Genomic DNA, 22,412 nt, shown 5'->3' on the forward strand with positions numbered 1-22,412 from the left:
TGACTGAATCGGGGAAGAAACCAGGCAGAACCACCTCTTAGTGTTTTAAGTATTAACCTGAAAGGGGCGCATGCTATTTCTGCTCACATTTAATTGGCCAGAACAAGTCACATGGTCAAATCTCACCTCAGAAGAGGTAGGAAGGTGCAATCCTACCACAGGTTTATAGAATGTTAGAGATGTGGTATTTGTGAATAGCCTTATTTACCACAAGAGATTCTGACTCATTATATCGTCTGCACACCAGTCTACTAATATAGGTTTGATGCTTTTGGAAGAACTTCCCAGCTAAACTTCGAGTCCTTTCTCTGGCTTCCTGGGAAGGCATCATAGGAGTGAGTGTAGGGTGCATTCAGCACCTGCCTAGCCCAAGGAGCTGCTCTAGTAGTAACTCACCCATTCTTCAAGTGTTACTTGCTTTGAGTTGGAGAATGGTTTGCATTTTCACCTATAAATTTATTCATCCTTTTAATTCATGTAGCATTTATTTTTGTATGCAATTCTTAATTTTTTAAGAGACGGCAGCAAAGTTTGGTTTTCTACTGTCATGTGAGAATATTAGGCCCCAGCAACATGTCGTTGTGAGGTCAAAAAAGAGTTACAGTAAAAAAAAAAAAAAAAAAAAAAAAAAAGGAAAGAATCAAATGCAAAGTAACTGTATTTTTTATTTCTATTAACAACAAAATACTTCCATGATTTCACAGCTCATTGCTTTCAAGAGCAAATATATTACAAATAAAGGAGCTCCACAAACTTTAAAGATTAGTATTTATCAACACTTTTGTACACATACACAAATATCTTATTATAATGGTATCTGAAATGTTATTCATATAATTTTAGCACATCATAAGTATCAACTTAAAAGGTTTTTTAAAATTTGCTAAAAACCATATATTTTACAATCTTTTATTTACATTTGAAAGATACTTAAATGTTACAAAAAACATTCACTTGGACCTTTAAAATATGTGTGCTAGGACTTGGTATTGAACATATTGCAACTGCCAGCAAACTTGGGGTTTGCTTTAGAGATGCATGTTCATTGGAATTTCATGGCAAATATTCAGCTTGGCTTGTTTAACGCTGCTCGAAGGAAAAAAAATTTGTAAAAAATGTGCAAATCCAGAGAATGGCAAAATTCTCAAGCTAGCGAGGTAAAAAAAATATTAACATGAAAGCTTCAAATAAATTAAATCTATCTTCTCTTCCTCGAGTTTAGCTGCACGTTCAGAAAGTTCTCTTAGAGGCGCGTTTGACGCTGCAGACCTTAGTTCAAACCTCCGCACTGGGCGAGACGGAAACGGTGGGCAGAGCCTGCGTCCCCTTGCTAATTATTCGAGAGCAGATGCGCTCCACCCCGCACTTTGACGGCTCGTCCCTGCACACAATCTTAAGACAAGACAGAACACAACATGACCAAAGAACATGATAAATAAATTTGTTAATATCTTCAAACAAAAAAATTAAAACCCAGGAAAGTGATTTTTTTTTTTATTGCCCACAGGGAGTCTGCAAGTTTTGAAAATGAACTTATCAAAATAAATCTGAAGACATTTATCCCCCAAGCCCATGTCATAGCCATTTTGGCACGATTTAAAGTATTGTCACAAGACTCTTCAACTGCCAGATATAAATTTATAAATGTTTGAATAATCGTTATGAATGTATCTGCGTAATTCCAGAATTTTATTTTATTTGAAAAGTGTATGATTTATATTGTTGGCATCTACCAAAATAGGGAGACATCTGAAACCTCACTGAAATGTTTGCGTTAATGGAAATATGAGAAAAAATGTACTTTTGAAAACAATGTTAAATATGCCTAAACAATACTTTCCTGTTAGATCTGTTCATATAATGATATGTAAACACAATAACACAACCACAAAACCCCCAGGCACCTCTAAAATGTATCTCTGTACAGAAGATACAATGACTATTTTACATTTCTAGTTATGGAGATTTCCCCACTAACTCCACACACTATTATGCCTTTGTTCTACTGCTCCTCCAAGAACGAATTGCCACTTTTGTCCTCACAGAGCATACAGTATCCTCTACTATCACTTCCTTCTCTTTATGGTCAATGCAACATGTTCTGCTTAAATAATTTGGCAAATAATGTTTCCGAAGAGTATGTAAGACTCTAAGAGCAACATGCCTTTTCGTCTCGTCTGCTTGGCACCATACCAGCTAGGTCTGTTCTCTGTACTGTGTATTTGATCTCCATTACCATAGTTGACTTCACTCTGCTGTCGTTCTTTTAAACATTAAAACAGACTCCAACTGAGCAGCTTATATTCATGTTTCATCCAGATACTTACATGTATTACTTTGGTTTCCATCAAAGGAGGCTTTTATGCTTTTTGGATATTTGTAAAATAATGTGGCATTCTGGTTGTCTATAAAGGTACTTATTGCGTGCCTGTCACTTTAATAAGTCAAACTAGTTCCCCTCGACATGCTCATTTTGCATCCACTTTTTCCTGTTGCATTATTTTCCTTATATTAGAGGTTTTTTCACTAGTTAGATGACTTCAGACTGCCCTTTTAGCCAAGACTTTGCTGGACACTCTTGGAGTGAACTGCATAATTAATTATTTCTATGCTTGTATTTCTATGTATGTCTATCCATTCTAACTATGTTTTTATTTTTAAAACTTCAATGGTAGAATTTTTCTTTTCACTGTAATGATGTATGTATTTCCAGAACACCTGGATTAATATATATGTACATGAAGGTACTTAAGCATTAAAGATTATGGTTTATTCCTGCATTAAAAGATTATGCTAAGATCTGCCCACTCTTCCTCCTTCTAGAGTTCAGACATAAACATTGTAGTTGATGCATTTTCATTAAAAATATTGAGGAAAATCATCTAATAATTTTTTTGTTATAAACTAAAATAAATATCCATTTTAAAAATACTACTTACTTTACAAGCCCACATTCTTTGCTAGCTATTTCTAATATCAGGAAATTGTTCGTTACAACCAACTCAAGGAACTTAGCAAGCGTTACAGCAAAATGGCTTATTTTGCTGTAAATAACATAGTTTTGCTATGGATAATTTCTAGTTACGATAGGTAATTATCAGTTAAATTGTCCTTCCTCTAGAATCTCCTCTACAGAGCTGGAAGTTAATATTTTAACCTAAGGTAAAAATGTGAACTGGTCATAGACTAAGTCATTTTTTAAGGAGCATATTTTTGATGATATTATGTGTGTTGAAGTCATTGTCCCATATATAAAGACCTTTGGAAAAGTCCCCATAGAAGCTCAGGACCAGGAGAAAGTTTATCTTTCCTGATGACAAATCTATTAAATAACAAGACCTGTTCAGTCCATTGGTGTCTTTACTTTGCACCAGGAAGCACAGAGTCAAATTGTGCATCTCTCAGCAAAGGTTTTCTGGAGAATCAATTACTTTTCTCTTTCCTTATTCACCTGGTCCTTGACTTTCTACTTATGTATTTATTTAGCACTTTGGAGTATAGTGAATCTTTGTTTTGGATACAAATAAACTCAAATATTTTAAAAAGTTGATAAAGTATGAATTTTCTTTCTAAAAGCTAAGTGGTTAACTTTTTAGCCTTACTCAGTAGACTTTTCTTTCCCATCTTGACCTACCTTGAAATAGAGATAAAATTGTTCTAGTTAAATAAAAACTCACAGAACAGTAACCACTATGGAGGTATCGGGGGAAAATGAAATTAGGAAGAGATAGGTAGACCAGAAGGCCACAGAAGACAGAGTAGACATAAGGAAAGAAAAACATACCACTTCTGCTTACAGTACTGAGGGAAATACTAGACACAGAGGAACAGAAGCTGTATAAACATGGACTGCCACAGAGCTGCCAGGAAGAAAAGAGAACAGTGTTTTTGCCCGAAGTTTCAAAGTCAGAGGTAATTTACAGTTGCAAACAGGCATTCATTCACCACGGTTTTCAACTTTCAGTCCCACTGTTCGTTCTTTCTGTTTCAGTTTCAGATTTACAAGTTCCCCACGCTATCAAGGCATCTCTCCCGAGCATTTAATTCCCATCAGCTTCTTAATAATCCCAAACCAAGGCTCCCTCCTCTACAAAGCCTAGCCAGAGAGATGAATTCTAACGTAAGTCAATGAACCATTTCTTTCTCCAGCTGCTACAGAGGGCTTCAAATGTGGGTAGAAGGAGATGAAAAAGAAAAGAAAAAAAAGAAGCATATAGGGAGAAAGCAATTAGAATAAAAGATTCATAGGACCCATCTCATGTTTCCTGAGTAGTGTGGATAGTACTAGGCCATTTAAGGAAAGGAAGGGGACTAATACTGAGTGAGCGGCTAATCATTTAGATCAAGTTCTCCCCCTCGCTGTAAAGAACACATCTAACTCCTGGAGGGCAGCACGGGCAATAAGGTGTCAGGCAGAGTGTGAAGGCTGATTGATGCTGGGAAGCGAAAGGAGCAGCTCTGGGCTTTTGACCACTTGATTCTCAGCCACTCAAAAAGTACTGTGATTGTTGAATGTTCACTTTTGTGCTCAGCCTTACAGAACATGCTGGAGACATGCCAGAAGTCACGAATGACTTGCCTGTAAGGCGGGAGGTTGAATTTTATCTCAATTCTGCAACTCTTTAAGAGGCCCAGCCTCCGTAGAGGCACTCCTGACCTGTAAAAGCCATGGTCTTTCTTAGTCCTGGCCTTCTCCCTGAGTATGGTGCAGAGACCCCTAGAGGCAGAACTGTGGAACTGCATGCATGTCACTGAGCGGGTTGTGAGGTCTTAACTCAGGGTGAGGTAGGGAATGCTATCCAGTGTTTCTCCGTGTCTGATAAGGCCCATCTGTCTTAGAAAACCAGTAGCTCAGATGGTTTGGATAAACATCTCTGAAAACTGTGGAAAACGTCTGGGTTCTCATCGTCTTTTTCCTCCAGCCTTTCTAACCCCATCTCTGCTCTGAGACCCGGGATGTTGTGCACCGGCAAGACGACAGGTCAGCAGCATGGCGTCACGTAAGGGGCAGCGAATGCAGCAGCCAGAGCAGAGGCTCATTCCGGGTCCTCTGGCACTGGGGATAGCATGGGTGTTTTCTGCGAATGGTCAGCTCGGGCCGCCCCCAGGAAAGCCTCACCTGCTCATTCATGATGGCGGAGAGTTCGCTGATCATGTCCTTGTAGTGGGCCCGCAGCTCCTCCTGGTACTCCAGCTGGTCCTCCTTGATGAGGCGCTCATTCACGTCAAGGGCCTGCCCGCACGCGTCTGCAAATTGCCTTTAGCGACAGCGAGCAGCAGATTAATAACCAGCCACAGAAAGTGGCAACTCTAGGTCAGGCTACCCACTTGCTCTGCCACCCCTAAGGGGGTTGGCCGGGGGAGGGGCTTCTTGGGGAATTCACGACTCCTCATCTGAAGAAGCCCAAAGAAGAACATTCCCACAAAGGAAAGCTCACCTGAAGATTTCCTTCAAAAGCTTTACTTGGTTGTCAGGGTATTTCTTGGCATTGGTTTCTTCAAGAAAAGCCCGTGCATAGGCCATTGGTCCCGCATTAACCTATTGGGGAGAAGAGCATTTGCTGAGGATGACCCCACCTCTTCCTCCAAGGAGCCCTCTCCACTGCTTGTACACCATCTTGTGGGACCCAGTTGTCTGACGTCGCCAAGAAGTCCACTGATTTGTCATCAGTCTCATCAGCTGCCCCCCCGCCCCCAGCCAATCAGCTCCTACAGGATGCGTCTGAGTTCAACACATCACTGTCGTCCTTCCCAAGCTTCAGTCACTTGCCTGTCGCTTTATGTTTTGCCACGCCCAAATACAGCTTGAACTATTAATTTCTTATTTTTAAATAAAATTGATTGGGGGTGACACTAATCAAATTATATAGGTTAATAAAATTATATTGGTTTTGGGGGTACAATTCTATCATACAGCATCTGCACATTGTATTGTGATATGGTGTAGTGGCTACGTCAATTCTATAATACAACATCTGCACATTGTACTGTGATTTGGTGTAGTGGCTACGTCAATTCTATCATACAGCATCTGTACATTGTACTGTGATATGGTGTAGTGGCTACATCAATTCTATAATACAACATCTGCACATTGTATTGTGATTTGGTGTAGTGGCTATGCCAATTCTATCATACAGCATCTGCACATTGTATTGTGATATGGTGTAGTGGCTATGCCAATTCTATCATACAGCATCTGTACATTGTACTGTGATATGGTGTAGTGGCTATGTCAATTCTATCATACAGCATCTGCACATTGTACTGTGATATGGTGTAGTGGCTACATCAATTCTATAATACAACATCTGCACATTGTATTGTGATTTGGTGTAGTGGCTATGCCAATTCTATCATACAGCATCTGCACATTGTATTGTGATATGGTGTAGTGGCTATGCCAATTCTATCATACAGCATCTGTACATTGTACTGTGATATGGTGTAGTGGCTACACCAATTCTATCATACAGCATCTGCACATTGTACTGTGATATGGTGTAGTGGCTACATCAATTCTATAATACAACATCTGCACATTGTATTGTGATTTGGTGTAGTGGCTATGCCAATTCTATCATACAGCATCTGCACATTGTATTGTGATATGGTGTAGTGGCTATGCCAATTCTATCATACAGCATCTGTACATTGTACTGTGATATGGTGTAGTGGCTATGTCAATTCTATCATACAGCATCTGCACATTGTACTGTGATATGGTGTAGTGGCTACATCAATTCTATAATACAACATCTGCACATTGTATTGTGATTTGGTGTAGTGGCTATGCCAATTCTATCATACAGCATCTGCACATTGTATTGTGATATGGTGTAGTGGCTATGCCAATTCTATCATACAGCATCTGTACATTGTACTGTGATATGGTGTAGTGGCTATGCCAATTCTATCATACAGCATCTGCACATTGTATTGTGATATGGTGTAGTGGCTATGCCAACTCTATCATACAGCATCTGCACATTGTACTGTGATATGGTGTAGTGGCTACGTCAACTCTATCATACAGCATGTGCACATTGTACTGTGATATGGTATAGTGGCTACGCCAATTCTATCATAGAGCATCTGCACATTGTACTGTGACATGGTGTAGTGGCTACATCAATTCTATCATACAGCATCTGCACATTGTACTGTGACATGGTGTAGTGGCTACGTCAATTCTATCATACAGCATCTGCACATTGTATTGTGATGTGGTGTAGTGGCTACACCAATTCTATCATACAGCATCTGCACATTGTACTGTGATATGGTGTAGTGGCTACATCAATTCTATCATACAGCATCTGCACATTGTATTGTGATATGGTGTAGTGGCTATGCCAATTCTATCATACAGCATCTGCACATTGTATTGTGACATGGTGTAGTGGCTATGTCAATTCTATAATACAGCATCTGCACATTGTATTGTGATGTGGTGTAGTGGCTACGTCAATTCTATCATACAGCATCTGCACATTGTATTGTGATATGGTGTAGTGGCTACGTCAACTCTATCATACAGCATCTGCACATTGTACTGTGACATGGTGTAGTGGCTACGCCAATTCTATCATACAGCATCTGCACATTGTATTGTGATGTGGTGTAGTGGCTACACCAATTCTATCATACAGCATCTGCACATTGTACTGTGATATGGTGTAGTGGCTACGTCAATTCTATCATACAGCATCTGCACATTGTATTGTGATATGGTGTAGTGGCTATGCCAATTCTATCATACAGCATCTGCACATTGTATTGTGACATGGTGTAGTGGCTATGTCAATTCTATAATACAGCATCTGCACATTGTATTGTGATGTGGTGTAGTGGCTACGTCAATTCTATCATACAGCATCTGCACATTGTATTGTGATATGGTGTAGTGGCTACGTCAACTCTATCATACAGCATCTGCACATTGTATTGTGATGTGGTGTAGTGGCTATGCCAATTCTATCATACAGCATCTGTACATTGTACTGTGATATGGTGTAGTGGCTACATCAATTCTATAATATAGCATCTGCACATTGTATTGTGACATGGTGTAGTGGCTACGTCAAGTCAAGTCTCCTTCCGTCACCATTTATCCCCCCTTCACCTTCTCAAATTACCATTTTCTTATTATCTTTGAGCTCAATTCCTTTTATTTCCTTAAAGAAATAAATTTAAGTTAAACATCTGCCAATTCCAATATCTGATGTGCTAGTTTTTCTCTATAAACATTAAAAGTAACACATAACTGTTAATAAAAGCCATTCCATGGTGGTAGTGGTGTACACACCACTCTGGGAATCGCTATTCAACTGTCTCCCACTTGACAGTCTGGCTGTGACTCTGGCCCCAAGTGACATTTATCAGTCTTGCTAAATGCACGCTCAGTGCCAGGTCCTGTTCATGCTCACACCCAAGAGGAGGCTCACACGCGTGAGGGAGTCCGTATTCATTAGTGCTTACAATCTTCTAATGTGACGGCGGGGGTCGGGAGGAGTAAGGGTAAGAAGGAGGAAGCTAGTGCTGTATTTATGCCGTCTTCAGATGCCTATGACTGCCAGGCATTGAGGGTGCTAGAATGAGCGAAAAGATGGGATGCTTTCTGCTTCTCCAGATCCAACCTCCATGCTCCTCCACTCAGCTGTGTGCTGAGCAGAGCTGTCCCCTTGGGAGCACAGCCACACAATGGTTCTCTTGCATTCTGGCTTTTTAAAATGTATTTATATATGCCCTGGCCAGTTGGCTCAGTGGTAGAGGGTTGGCCTGGCGTGCAGGAGTCTCGGGTTCGATTCCCGGCCAGGGCACACAGGAGAAGTGCCCATCTGCTTCTCCACCCTCCCCCTTTCCTTCCTCTCTGTCTCTCTCTTCCCCTCCCGCAGCCGAGGCTCATTGGAGCAAAGATGGCCCAGGTGCTGAGGATGGCTCTGTGGCCTCTGCCTCAGGCGCTAGAATGGCTCTGATTGTGGCAGAGCAATGCCCCAAGATGGGCAGAGCATCGCCCCCTGGTGGGCATGCTGGGTGGATCCCGGTCAGGCGCATGAGGGAGTCTGTCTGCCTCCCCGTTTCCAGCTTCGGAAAAATACAAAAAAAAAAAAAAAAAGTATTTATATAATGATGATGATGATTATTTTTGAGTCAGCCGGGGAGACATAGATAAGAGGTTGACAGGGAAGAGGACAACCAAGTCAGTATCAGGATCAATATCACTGATTTTCCCCTTTGCCTCAGGCTCCACTATAACTCTCTGTGACACTGTTTCTGGCTTGCATTTATTTAAAATGTTAATATTTTGTTCATTATAGATTTTTGATGTCATTATTTTTTTTTAAATATTGCATTTCAATATTATTTTATCATGATGACTGAGTTCTTTTTTATTTTAGATTTTATTTATTGATTTTTGGAGAGAGAGAGAAAGAGGGAGAGTAAGAAAGAGAGGGGGAGAAACAGGAAGCATCAACTCCTAGTTGCTTCCTGTATGTGCCTTGACCGTGCAAACCCAGGGATTCAAACGGGTGACCTCAGCGTTCCAGGTTGACGTTTTATCCTCTGCGCCACCACAGGTCAGGCTGATGACTGAGGTTTTTGATGTCCTCCTTTTGATTTATACTTAGGTTGAGTGGCTCCCTTGCCTCACCCTAGTCACAGCCCCCGTCGGGTACTAAGTAAGCCCCAGGGCTTCCTCCTGGCAGTCTTCTGATGGGGACTATATCTGTCTGTCTGTCTGACTGTCATCGGTGGGCACCCTCAGCTCCTTGTGCTTCCAGTGATTCTTCTTTCTCCTCAGCGTCCAGGTCTAGGGCGGGGAGAGGTCCCTCCGTCTGGCTAGCTCCTTTGCCTGCTCTTGTTGCTTTTCCTAAATACTGCTTTTACTTTTGCGAAGAGTCTATTCATTACATTTTCTCCAATCACCCACTGTGAGCGGGCCATCTGCTTCCTATCAGGACTTCGACAGCCAAACAAATATCGATGCACATTTTATGAACTAATATACATTCTAAAAATATTTGCTTCTGAACAGTTGCATAAAGCTCTTAGTGGCAGATAGTGTTTCTTAATTAATTCATTTTTTTAGAACTTAGAATTATAGAACATACTTTATCCAGAGAAGATGGGAAAGAAGGGTGAGGAAGAAGAAAGTTTATTTCAGCTAAACTGAAGAAAGGTTTATCTCCAGGTGTTTGGCACCATCCATGTGCATTTACAATGAAACACAATTTCAAAGACTCAGATAAGGGTGTTGGGTGGTATTACAACAGAAAACAATCTCTTACACCCTTCGTTAAAAGAAAGAGTGGCAAGGGCGAGTTGTACCAGGTTCCCCGGGCCACGTGCATCTCGGCTCCGGGTAGTGCCTACCTACCTTCACGCTGACACTGCCCTGGAGTTTGAGCTGCAGTCGGATCATGTCCACCTCTTCCATTGTGCAGAGCTGATTAAGCTCCGAGACTTTCTTGGACATCTCGTCGATGGCCACTTCAATAGGATTCAGTTCTGTGCTCGACTGGCTCACCACCTGGATCCTCTTCTTCACGTAGGGAAACAAGTGACTGGCTGCACAAGAGCGACAAGCGAGAAGGGACAGGCTGGGGCGAGTGAAGGTGCAGACGGCCCTGTATGTTTCCTCTGCACACGGCACGCTCGGTCCTGCTTGTGCCCTGTGCATGCGAGTTAGTTTTTGTCCTGTGTGCCCTGTCCTCTCGCTCTTGTTAGCTTTGGCCCCAGCTGCGTTCCCCGCCATTCTCTTCCATTCCTCACTAGCCACGTCCTCAATTCTCGGGGGCGCAGGGAAGGAATAAGACCTTCATTTACAGTCACTCAACACTGGAAAGATCCTAGCTTCCACCACCACCTGAAGTCAACTAAACAGTACACTATGAACCACAATAAAGAATGCTTAAATATACACTGAAAAGCGTAGGTTATAATAGCTTTGTTGTAGATTTTTTTTTTTTTATTATTACTATAAAAGTTCTGGAAAAGTTTACTAGAGGGGAATGTGCTCCCTAGATCGGATGTCACTGTTGTTTATCTATCTATTGCATAATCTGGGACCGCTCTTCTCCCAAACAGTGTAGGTGTCCCTTGTCCAGAACACCTTTGCTCCTCTTCTGCCTAAGTCTGCCCAGAAGCCCCTCTGCTGTGTTCCCACTTCATTTCCCGTGCTGTGCTCGCTGGAAATCCCAGCTTGGGTTGGCGCTCTGTCCAACCGGACTGCAAGCACCCTCAGGGCAGGGACCGTGTTGTACTTGAATTGCCGGAACAGCGCTCAACGCCTCTTGGGCACGTGTTAAACGTTGGCTAAGTGAAAGGCAGCTCGTTCACAGAACAGAATTAGATGGCACCGGAAGGGGTGTGGACCATCCTCTGCGTTCCTTTTACTGCTGAGGAGCCTGAATTCCCAGAGTGATTTGGGATCTTTCCCCAAAGCACACAAGTCTGAGAGCTGCACATCCTGGAATAACTGAGGGTGGATTAAGGGAGAGAGGAGAAGTAAGCTGAGAATGTCCTTTCTAAGACATGGACACCGTGACCTTCGTGACTGTGAGATCTAAAGGGGAGAGGTGTATAAAGTAACTCTATTGACAGTTTCTCTTCGGTTGACTTGTCAAGGGTGTCCTTCCTGATAGATTATGAAGAAGGGGAGCGGGGCTCTTCCTGGCAAGCATTCCCACGGCAGCGCGTGAGGGGTCCTTGTCTGCAGCACTGCGGTGTGCTGACTTTGGCTACCCCAGCCCACCCGGGAGCAGGAGCCCACGCCGCCCGCGGCCGGCACGTACTTGTCAGCACGGTCCGCCGCTTGCACTGCTCCTCCACGCCGCCATGCTTCTTGCCCGACAGCGTGAAGGGCGTCTCAAACACAAAGCGGTTGATGTTGTGATGCATTTCAAAATCCGTCCTCCGATCCTCTATTTCCTTTTCCTCAAAGAATGGTGTGACGTAGGTCACCTGGATGTAGGCATATTTGGGGTCCAGATCCTTGGGGTTTACCTGTGTGGACACACAATGGGGAAAGAGGGCGGTGAACCCTAGGGGACATCTGCATGGAGGGCAGTGAGCTCTGTGGAGAGGGCGCCAGTTGTTCTGACTCCTAATCTGGCCTGTCTCTCATCCCAGCAGGGGCTTTGGTTTTTCTCTTTATCAGTGGCGCCATGAAACGCTGTGGCTCTGCCCACCTCAATAGGCAAGGGGATTGTACCTTCCAAATTCAAGATGAGAATGACGAACACATTTGTAACAACTTTTGACGGGACCAAGCATGCTCAGACTCTTCCAAATACCAGCTTTGTTAAAAGAGGACAGGATGCCACAAAGGCCTATACAATTGAGCAGAAACCAGCCTTCCAGCCGCACCTGCTGACACACTCTTCTTCTGTTGAACCTGTGTCTCAAAGGCCTGCCATTCCCTACACACACTTCCCCCTTATATTCCGGTCATTGCACCTGCTGGGCTGCTCGGAATGCCCTCTGCTTCCAGCAAACACTTTTGCACCATGTAATTTCCAGCGCAAACATCACCTCCTCTGGGAAGCACTGCGCAACCCAGAATGGGCTGGTCAGGGAACCCCTGCCCTGAGCTCTACCTGTGGGACCTGCACGTCTCCCGTGGTATGTCACTGTACTCTATTTAATTAGCTGGTTTCACACTTCTTCCTCTTCTTAGCCCCCCTGTGAACTGGGAGAGCTGGGAGAAAGCTCCTAGCTCTGGGGATGGCATGCAGTAGGTGCTTAATAGAGGCTGGCTAGCGGAATGGCAGAGTACTAGAAGCTTCTGAATAACTGAATCAGAGGATAGAAGCATTTGCTTTACGGAGACTTGAGGAGGCCAATGAGATATTCAGAAGTTAATACAACGTAACCGCCTAGTCTGCGCCTATCTCAGAGGAGAGATGCCAAAATTGGTGTGACCCAGGAAGGCCTCCGTGACAGAAGAAAGACATTTCAGCTTTCCCTTCAAATCTAGCATGGGACCCAATCACTGCAACTCTTTGGCTGCTATACAAGCGCAGACAGCCTGCGGGAAACGTAGGGAATTTAGAAGCTACTCAAATAAACACATACAATGTCTTTGCCCCAAATAATCACCAATCAACCAACCAATAAACAAACAGGCAGATCACCCAAAAATAGTTTAGGTAGTTGATTTTGCATAGCCAGGTAGAAAATAATTAAAATTTTTATGAATCCAGTTAAAAAAATTAAAAAAAAAATTTTTTTTTAAAGTCAGTCAGTTCTTCCCATTTGCACGAATACTGATTTCCCGCTACCTTGTTGGAGTCCTGGATGATCTTCACGTTGTCCGCCCCGAACTTGTCTGCGTACAGCTTGAGCAGCCGCTGGGAGATCTCGGACAGCCCGGTCAGCTTCGGCTCCTTGTAAATATACTCTTTACCTTCCTCTTCTTCAAAGAATCCCTATGGAGGACACATAACGAGGCACCGATTTTATCAGAATACCCCAACTGCACATCACAGGCAAAACAAAGGCCGTTTACTTGAGCAATATATCCAGTCTCTCCGTTGTCTTCCGGGCCACTGACTAGCTCCCTATCACAATGTCATGCTGGAATCAGTCACTGATGGAGACATTCCCTAGTCAGGCAGGCCAAAGAACCTCATGGGATATCTTTCACCTTTATTCTCTGTTTGTAGAAATCAATGGTACTACCTGCTGCATTATTTTGGGGGAAGGATGCCCTCATGTGGCAGACGGAGGGTAGAACACGGAGTTGGGAGTAACTTTGGGCATTTTTCGAATAGCAGTGTCATTTTAAACAAGGTCTTCTCAAGGTCTGAGCTGGCATAAGAAACACTGTAGGGTATGTAAAGGTACCTAAATGGGTGGATGTGCACTGGCATCTTCTTAGATAAAGGGCTGCAGCACTTGTATTGTAATCACAGACATTACAAGCCTTACGCTCCCAAGTATGGTTACAATAACCTGACATTGTTACCATCAGGGGCCTGATGCAACTCAGCTGTAGCTAATTTCATCATTCATCTTACTCTCCTAGGAGGCTGTTTACATTTTGCAAAGCTAGAACTTATAGGATTGCAAATAGTAGAGTAACTGTGACATCATTTTTTAAAATATTATCTTTACTTATTTTTTATTCATTTTTTAGAGAGGAGAAAGAGAGAGATCGAGAGAGAAAGAGATAGAGAGAGAGAGAGAAAGGAGAGAGGAGCAGGAAGCATCAACTCCCATATGGGCCTTGATCAGACAAGTGCAGGGTTTTGAACCAGCGACCTCAGCATTCTAAGTCGACGCTTTATCCACTGCGCCACCACAGGTCAGGCATGACATCATTTTATGCCAGAGGAGCAAGTAGGTCTTACTCAGCCACTATTAATCTGTTGGTCTGGTTTGAAACAGGAGGAAGAGAAGATTCTGTTATCTGCAGATAATTCAGTGAGACAACCTTTATAATTCCTTCTCTTTGAAGAGACACAGAGCAATTTTCCTTTGGGACATGTGGCCTCTAGCATCCAAGTGCCTCTGTTTTTTTCAGATGCAAATTTTACCTCCAGAAAATAGCTTTAGAAAGACAGGTAAAGACACTGGAGGTCACAAAGAATTTTAGCTGTACTTTAAAAAAATTGTTGTTTTTGACTAGTAACAAAAGCCTGTTACAAATAAAAGACAACAGATCAAACATTTCCACGCTGTATTTTTCATGGCTGATGCCACGTGATCTGAGAATAATGATTAAACTCACATCTGTGTGGTACCTTTATACTTAAAGGCATCTCCACTCTGCACATTTGAGCATTATGAACAGTGCACCCTGTGTCATACGTGGCATGTGACCGAACATCTGCGGAAACCAAGGAACAAGGCACATTTGCCAGCACAGTTCTTGTCAAGCACGAAATTAGTTGCCTGGTTCCTTGAGCATCTCTCAAAATGACTTTGGGCTTTTGAAAGTCAGAGAAGTGCCTTGTTCAACACTGTGGGTCTAGTGTTTAGCATAGTGCCTGGTCTCTAGGGGGATGTCACTCTACGTTTCTTAAATCAATAAAATGATGAATGGAATATTTCTAGCGGGCATGCATCTTAAAAAGGTGTATTTGCACCAGGTATGAGTAGAAAAGCTTCCATTGCTTTTATAACAGGTTTTAAGTAAACAATTTCTTTGAAAAATGGTCAAGACCAAACACAGGTAATTATGAATTCTTTAACATTAACTGCTAAAAAATAAATAAATAAATAAAATAAGTGACGCACAATGTTGAAAGCATGAAAAACAGCTCCCTGTTGTTCTTCTAGACTTTTGAGGGGCAGGGAGGTCTGGCCCCCTCCCTGCGTGATGCCCCAGTCTGTTATGTTGTTTCTGTCTTTGTGAAGTTTTGTCCGATTCAAGGTCAGAAGTTAGTGGCTAACATTGCAGGCTGACGCATCCTAGAAATTAGACTTTGGAGGCCTTCACCCAGAACATCCCTCCCCCCTCCCCAGGGCAATAGCTAAAGCAATATTTACAACTTCCATTTCAGCGAGAAAAACATCTCTAAGTCCCAGGAAAAGAGTTTCTGGTCAGAGTGTGAAAACCAGAACAAAGAGGTATTTTCATTGTGAATTCTTGTCCCAAACAAATTTCTGAAGACAGAGCTAGCAGAAAAGGAGTGTGGGAAGCAGGATTTTATTGTCATTACTATGACCTGTATGGCCTTGGTCACAACCTGTGCCTTTCCTTCATCCCTAATCTTTGGTCTGGAGGATGGGAAACAGACTCGGCAGTCTGTTGGGAGGTTCCAAGGACAGTGCCCGCACATACCAGGCCCTTGGTGAGTGCCTCCCTCAGTGTTTTTCTAGATGCTTCAGAATTCTGCAATGTCCCTGAATCATTATTGAGATGTCAATACAAATGTTTCTGCTGTTATGCTTTATTGATTCCAAGGTCATAAATAAAGAAATGCACTGAAAGAGAAATCTAGTGAATAAAATAAGTCAGAGAATATTCACAATAAGCTAAATGCTAAGAGAAGAAAAGCTATAAGGTCACTGACGGTGAGGAGGATGAGGATGAGAATGAGAATGATGACAATAATAAGGACAAAATACCTATGTCACTAAAGCAATTTGAGTTCTGGCTCAGACACACAAAAAAATAGTTTTAACTGAGTTTGGAGCACTTGAAATACATACCTTCAGCTTCTCTGACATAGAAACTATACTTTCCTTATTAGGCGATTATACTGATGCTCATTTCAACATTTTGGTATGTGACTGATCAGGAACAAATGGTGATTAAAATCTATCTATCTCTCTGTTACCTATCAATCTATCTGTCGGTCTGTCTATCTATGAAGCATAGAGATATAAATCTCTTCCGACTATTTTATAAAAACAAGTAGAGTGAAGCTGGAGTAATGGAATAAAGTATTTAATCTGTTGTTTGCCATGGACAGTGTAAGGGCTTTTGGAACCAGAAAAATAGCAGCTCTGGAAATGTTGGCAACGCGTGCTTACCTTTCACCCAAAGAAACCATCAGAGCCAAGCCCACTGGGCCACAGGACACTATCTTAAAGAAGGTGTCGATCTCAGCTCTGTCTGTGAGATAAATAATTTATAAATAGGGACACAAAGTGATGAAAACCCAGGGGCAGTTTCTTTTTGTGTTCGCCACAAGGTCACGAGTCAACCGTGTTCCAAAGCGACAGGAAACGTGACCTCTGCATTTATTTCTCTTGCTAGTTTTTGGTCTTTCAAAATGTCATTTAAAATGCAAGAAACAGCCTGATCTGTCTTAGTTGGGAAGCAGCACATGTTCTAGCTAAACAAGGACTTTGATGCAGTAGAGATAAAATGCATAGACTATGATTTATGCATAGACAATAGAGGACGATAAAAATGTACTTCAATAAAGTGACAACTAAAGTCATTGACTCCTTCAATGTTTTCGTAGGTGCTTCAGAATTCTGCAACGTCCCTGAATCCTTATTGGGATGTCACATACAAATGCTTCCCTTGTTATATTTAATTGATTCCAAGGTCATAAAGAAACGCACTGAAAGAGAAATCTAGTGAATAAAATAAGTCAGAAAATATTCATAATAAGCTAAATGCTAAGAGAAGAAAAGCTACAAGAATGTGGAGAGACAGTTCCATGTAAATATGAACTCAATTACAAATATACATAGTCTATCAATAATATCAGTAACTTTCATATAGGTGGTGAGCCAGAAGATTGCATTACATCCTCAAATGGAGTCGGTGGTTTTACAAACTACACACGCACCATCCCTCCTCGTCCAATCCCTTTTCTATCAAGGTTCTAAGATGTACCTACACCCACCTAGGCATGGCTGAGAATCAAGGAATCTACATCCTTTGGTGAACAGACTAAAATTCCCCAGGCCCCTCATTTAGCTTATTTCAGGGGCATCTGGTGTTTTAAGTCATGCAATGGACACATGCTTGCTTGCTTTCATGCTAAATATAAGCGCCTAAGGATTTGACTGAGTACGGTTGATGCTTGATCACTACTGCTGCTCATTACGCTGGAAATGAATACTTCAGGGACACTTAGGGGATGCTTTATATGGGCGGCTCTATGTAAATTTTCTATAGGCAATGACACCAGGTATTGCATTAGAAAATTCATACTATGCAAGTCTTTCATTTTTAAAGTTCCAACTTGTTGCCTGACCTGTGGTGGCGCAGTGGATAAAGCGTCGACCTGGAAATGCTGAGGTCGCTGGTTCGAAACCCTGGGCTTGCCTGGTCAAGGCACATGTGGGAGTTGATGCTTCCAGCTCCTCCCCCCTTCTCTCTCTCTCTGTCTCTCTCCTCTCTCTCTCTCTCTCTCCCTCTCCTCTCTAAAATGAATTAAAAAAAATTAAAAAAAAATAAAATAAAAAAAAAAATAAAAAAAAGTTCCAACTTGTTTTCTAGTGTCTGGATCATCGCAGACATCATATTAACTACTCCAGCCAATACTGTACAGTGAAAGCACTCGTCTCTTTGGGAATCTAAAGGATTTACCCAATGGCTTTTGTGGAAGCAATGAGCCTACTGCATGTCTTATTTGAATAGCCTTTAAAAACGTGATTGCAAGACATGTCAATCTAGATATTAAAAGGCGAATTTTACCCGGAGATAGAGTACCATCATGGAAAGGAATTATTTTTAACCCTGGGGATTATGTCAATCAAGTCGTCAGACTTTATCTTAGATCTTTGGAACCTTCATTCTGTACATGACTGAGGGAATGTTTGTATCTATTTGGTGTTTCTTTACCATCAAATGTGAGATGAAATGAACTATCAGCTCCTGTTCAATATAACAGTTCCTGTCTCCACTTAGTGTCTTGTGACAGGCATCAGAATATCATCTGGACAATGATGTCCAAAGCTCTAAATTGCTGCTGATTAGAACAACCTCCATTAGTTCTCCTTGATCAAAGGCAGCTGGGGTTTGAGCCTATAGAGGACCATGCAGATTTAACTGACCACTTTGCTTTTTAAGCTCAAATTGGAATTTTTAATCAAAGACACTTGAGAATACTGGCACCATTAAAAACAAAAACAAAAACAAAAAACAGGCGTACAATCTGCACACTTTATTGAGGACTCTGAAAAAAGAACAGAGTTAAGTCAGTTGAAAGGAGCTATCCCCACTCCTGCCCCATTGCCCCTCAGTCCGTTTAGTACCGGGGTTTCCAAGTATCCCTTTAGTAGGTGAGTGAGGGACCCATTACCCCAAATGTATAAGTGGGGGTAAATACTGACGTGAAATGGATGTGTGAAAGGACTTTGAGAATTACAAAAAAGTATGTACTGGACAGGCAAGCAGAGGCAGATGGGAACAATGTTGTGGATGTTGAAAACACTTGTTTTCCTATTTTAATCAACAATAATTATACTGAACCTCATGAGGTTGCCATGTTTGCCAGTAAAACAACAGACAAATATCGGGAATTTCATATGGTGCAAAATAATACAAAGAAAATTCTGTGTCACAGAGTTATTTCTGCCTCCGTCTGTCCTCCCAATTTCTTACATAGCTTCTTTCTGCATCGCGGGAGATTTCACTTGACCCCCTGGGAGAAGACTTAGTCCACTGTTCATCTTGTGTGTTGGGAATTAATACCATCACCTTTGAGAATGCTCAGAGCCACCACAATTAAGAGCCTTGTTTCTCCGCAGTACTCATTTGGAAAAAGGCAGGGTCCTTTTAGGAACCCAGGAAGGTACCCAGCAACGGCCACCGCTTCAACTTTAGAGATTCTGAGTGTCCCTAAGCTCTCTTCCTGACCAGCCGGAACGCGGTGGCCTGGAATGGGCAGGCCACCTCCAACAGTGGGTCTACTATCTGTATGTTTCAAATATGTGGTGCCCACATTTATCTGTGAGTGAGTGAGTATGTGTGTGTGTGTGTCAGTTATCAGACTACACCTACCATGGCGCAGAAAGATATTGTATGTGAAAAATAAAGGATACATTTTTGTAATTCAGATAACTGGAGTAAACACAGTTTAGTTCAAGAAATGCAAGGTGACTCCCAAATGAATGGCAGCGGGATTATCTCTTCTTGGCACAAAAATGTTAAGGTTCAGTGACACCACACAGAGGGAAGGGTGAGAATTTTTAGAGCATGCAAATGGGGACAGAGAGACAGAACTTACCACAGCCTGGAACAACCAAGACCAGAGGGAGAAAAGAGTAAACGTCGGCATTAAAGTCTGCTTGGATCGCAGCCTGATTTGTTCCCACCTGTTCCGCAGCCAGTATCCTAGGTATCGGCTGGAGAAACCACCAGGTAGGCAGCCTGGTTTCCACGACCAGAGGCTTACTGGCAGTTCGCTACTGTGTCACCGGAAAGACCGCGCGGAGGGTTGCGGACTCAGATGAAGGTTGGATGAGTGCACATCCCCGTGTCCCTACTGTGCTGCCCCTCACTCCCCGGACACCCTCTTTCCCCTACAATCCCGCAACCCCCACAACCCCTTCCTGACGGGCTTCCCGCTGTTTTCCTTGCTCGTATTTCAGCAAGGTCAAAAATGTTTATTTTCTGTGTCTTGTTGACTTTCAAGAAATCACTTCCACTTCTCTCTCCTCTTCTCCTGCAGACTCTGACACTTCTCTGTCCCCAACATACTCTGTCACTTCAGAGGGGTCAGCTCCCCTTCCAGGGGCCCCTTAAACACCTACATTTAGTGTCCTTGGGTAGCCTGCCTTCCCACACCCCTGTTCCTCACACCCCTGGCTTTCTCTGACTCCGCTGTGCAGCGGAAAAGTCTGGCCTGGAGCAGTTTGTTTGTGGCTATTCAGGGACATTTTTCTTTCCAACTAGAGAGAGCAGCTATTTCGATTAATTCAGAAGTTACTTTTTAAGCTGCTATTGGCGATTAGAGGAAAATGTTTATTTTTCAAAAGACTTCAATAGGAAATGATCCAGAATGACCATGCTGCATCTGACTCCTTCCAGGGGTCTTCAAACTTTTTATAAAAACCGCCCACTTTTGCAGTGCTGGTCAACCTGGTCCCTACTGCGCAACCAAACAGCGCTGTGATTGGCCCACCATGAAATCTGGACCGCCCACTAGTGGGCGGTAGGGACCAGGTTGACCAGCACTGCAAAAGTGGGAGGTTTTTATAAAAAGTTTGACAACCGCTGCTCGATCCCAAGGAGAACCGGAGCTATGTGCAGTCGTACCTTCCATGGGGGTGGAGGAGAAACGGAAATGCGGGGCCTAAGAGTCATCCCCACGGTGAAGAAACGGGGTTGGAATGTACATCCACCAGACTCACAGTCTAAAATAGGTCTGCTGAAATATCAGTCTCATAAACCTCCCTGTAAAGAATAGGATGGTGCCTGGGTCTATCCCACTTAAAGCGCCAATCAGAGGCATGCATAATTAATACGTAATACATTCGCGGTACTTTCAGGCCAGTGCTGTGGCTAGCTAGCTAATATTTTCCATCTTGTTCATTGTGTATGTAGTAAACTGAGAAAGGTACCTTTAAAATCGCATTGACCTGCAATACAGAAAAGAAAACATCCCTATAGCATTCTGCCTAGAAGCAGGGATAGGTTGAAAGTAGGAGAAAAGAAAATGCATGACTATAAAGTCAAAAATCCATGACTTTGGGATGGGGGAACCACTAGGAATTCTTTACTTCTTAGAATGTTATGAGTTCCATTTCTTAAAACCTGTGGAATTTAATTTCACTTTGATATATAAAACAAATCTATAGTTAGATATTTTGGGGTGAAATGGGAAGAAGATGCTGAAAAAAATAAATGCTTTTCTCCTCTAAGAAGTTAGAAATCAGTTTTAACTCAAACTGTATTAAGAACTATGGCGTTCTCTGCCCGGTGCCATCCTATGGACAAACATAGATACACTCAGAGAAATACTCTAATATACCCGGACACTCTCACACCCACACCTCCTCAATCCTTTCGCACATGGAGTTAGGTGTCTCCTAAAGAAGGAAAGACAGCATTCAACTGCTCAACTAAGAATTTGCAGGTCATGCTGCTTCTGGTGAACTTACCTGCCCGTAAAATGCCACACGATAGTACCGACCGAACAGTCGCTTCTCTGAGTTCACCACCTCTGCAACCTTCAGATACGACCGGTGGATGTCGTAGTAAAGATCCGATAATTTCTGCAACCATAAGTCAAAGGGTTTCACAATCATGCGGCTGACATAAAAACAATAAGGAGTTTCTACTTTGGAAAAAAAATCACACAATCCACCAGTTGAAAGTAAGATCCTGGAACTAACGTCCAGGTCTTGGAAACATACTTTGAAGTCTCTCTGCTTCTCGAAGACAGCAATGATGGGCTTGTTGACGTCAGCGATGAGTTCGTATCTCTCGGACTTCCACAGAAACTCCACACACATGTACAGCTGCTCCACCAGGATATTCTGCAGTTCCCCAAACCAAAGCGAGGACTTATGTGATTAACATTGTAGCTCATCCCTGAAACGGGACTTCAAAACTGCTGTGTTGTCAGTTGGGTTTTTTTTTCCCCACGGTGGGTTTTCCGTGTCTCCTATCTGTGTCTTTAGCATTCACACCTAGCCAACAAGGGATTGTGATTTCATCTTGGATTATGCCCTTTCCCTCACCACCATCCCCTGATTAGTCCCTCAAATGCGCTAACTTAATTTAAATCTATGAAATGCCTTCAGCTTTGTCTCGTTCTTTCCATTCTTACCGTCACTGACTTATATCCAACCCCTGTTGACTCCGGGACCACTGCAGGAGTCTTCTAGCTAATCTGTCTTCTTGCCTGCATTGTTATCCCAGTAATCCTTTCTAAAACATGCATCTGATCCTGAGATCTCCTCTGCCCTCTGTGGTGGGAACTCCACTCTGTGATCTGCTGCCCGAACTCTCCAGGGTGGCATTTATTCCAAGAGCTCAGACTCAGGCA

The 22,412-nt window shown here is 42.6% G+C and overlaps 1 protein-coding gene across 5 annotated transcripts in view; it reads right to left on the bottom strand.

Annotated features, from left to right (window-relative positions):
• Positions 1-645: 645 nt before the first annotated feature.
• Positions 646-22,412, bottom strand: part of DOCK10 (dedicator of cytokinesis 10) — a 263,955-nt gene continuing 242,188 nt past the window's right edge. For all 5 annotated transcript variants that reach the window (XM_066344983.1, XM_066344985.1, XM_066344987.1 and 2 more), the window contains 8 exons: positions 21,778-21,900; positions 21,523-21,636; positions 13,287-13,433; positions 11,799-12,009; positions 10,382-10,572; positions 5,439-5,539; positions 5,120-5,258; positions 646-1,392 (listed from right to left, as the gene is read on the bottom strand). In XM_066344983.1, the coding sequence (XP_066201080.1) occupies positions 1,276-1,392; positions 5,120-5,258; positions 5,439-5,539; positions 10,382-10,572; positions 11,799-12,009; positions 13,287-13,433; positions 21,523-21,636; positions 21,778-21,900 (1,143 nt within the window). In that variant the 3' untranslated portion in view covers positions 646-1,275. The remainder of the gene's footprint in view (positions 1,393-5,119; positions 5,259-5,438; positions 5,540-10,381; positions 10,573-11,798; positions 12,010-13,286; positions 13,434-21,522; positions 21,637-21,777; positions 21,901-22,412) is intronic.

This window comes from Saccopteryx leptura, chromosome 7 (genome assembly GCF_036850995.1).
Source record: "Saccopteryx leptura isolate mSacLep1 chromosome 7, mSacLep1_pri_phased_curated, whole genome shotgun sequence".
Classification (NCBI taxonomy): domain Eukaryota; kingdom Metazoa; phylum Chordata; class Mammalia; order Chiroptera; family Emballonuridae; genus Saccopteryx; species Saccopteryx leptura.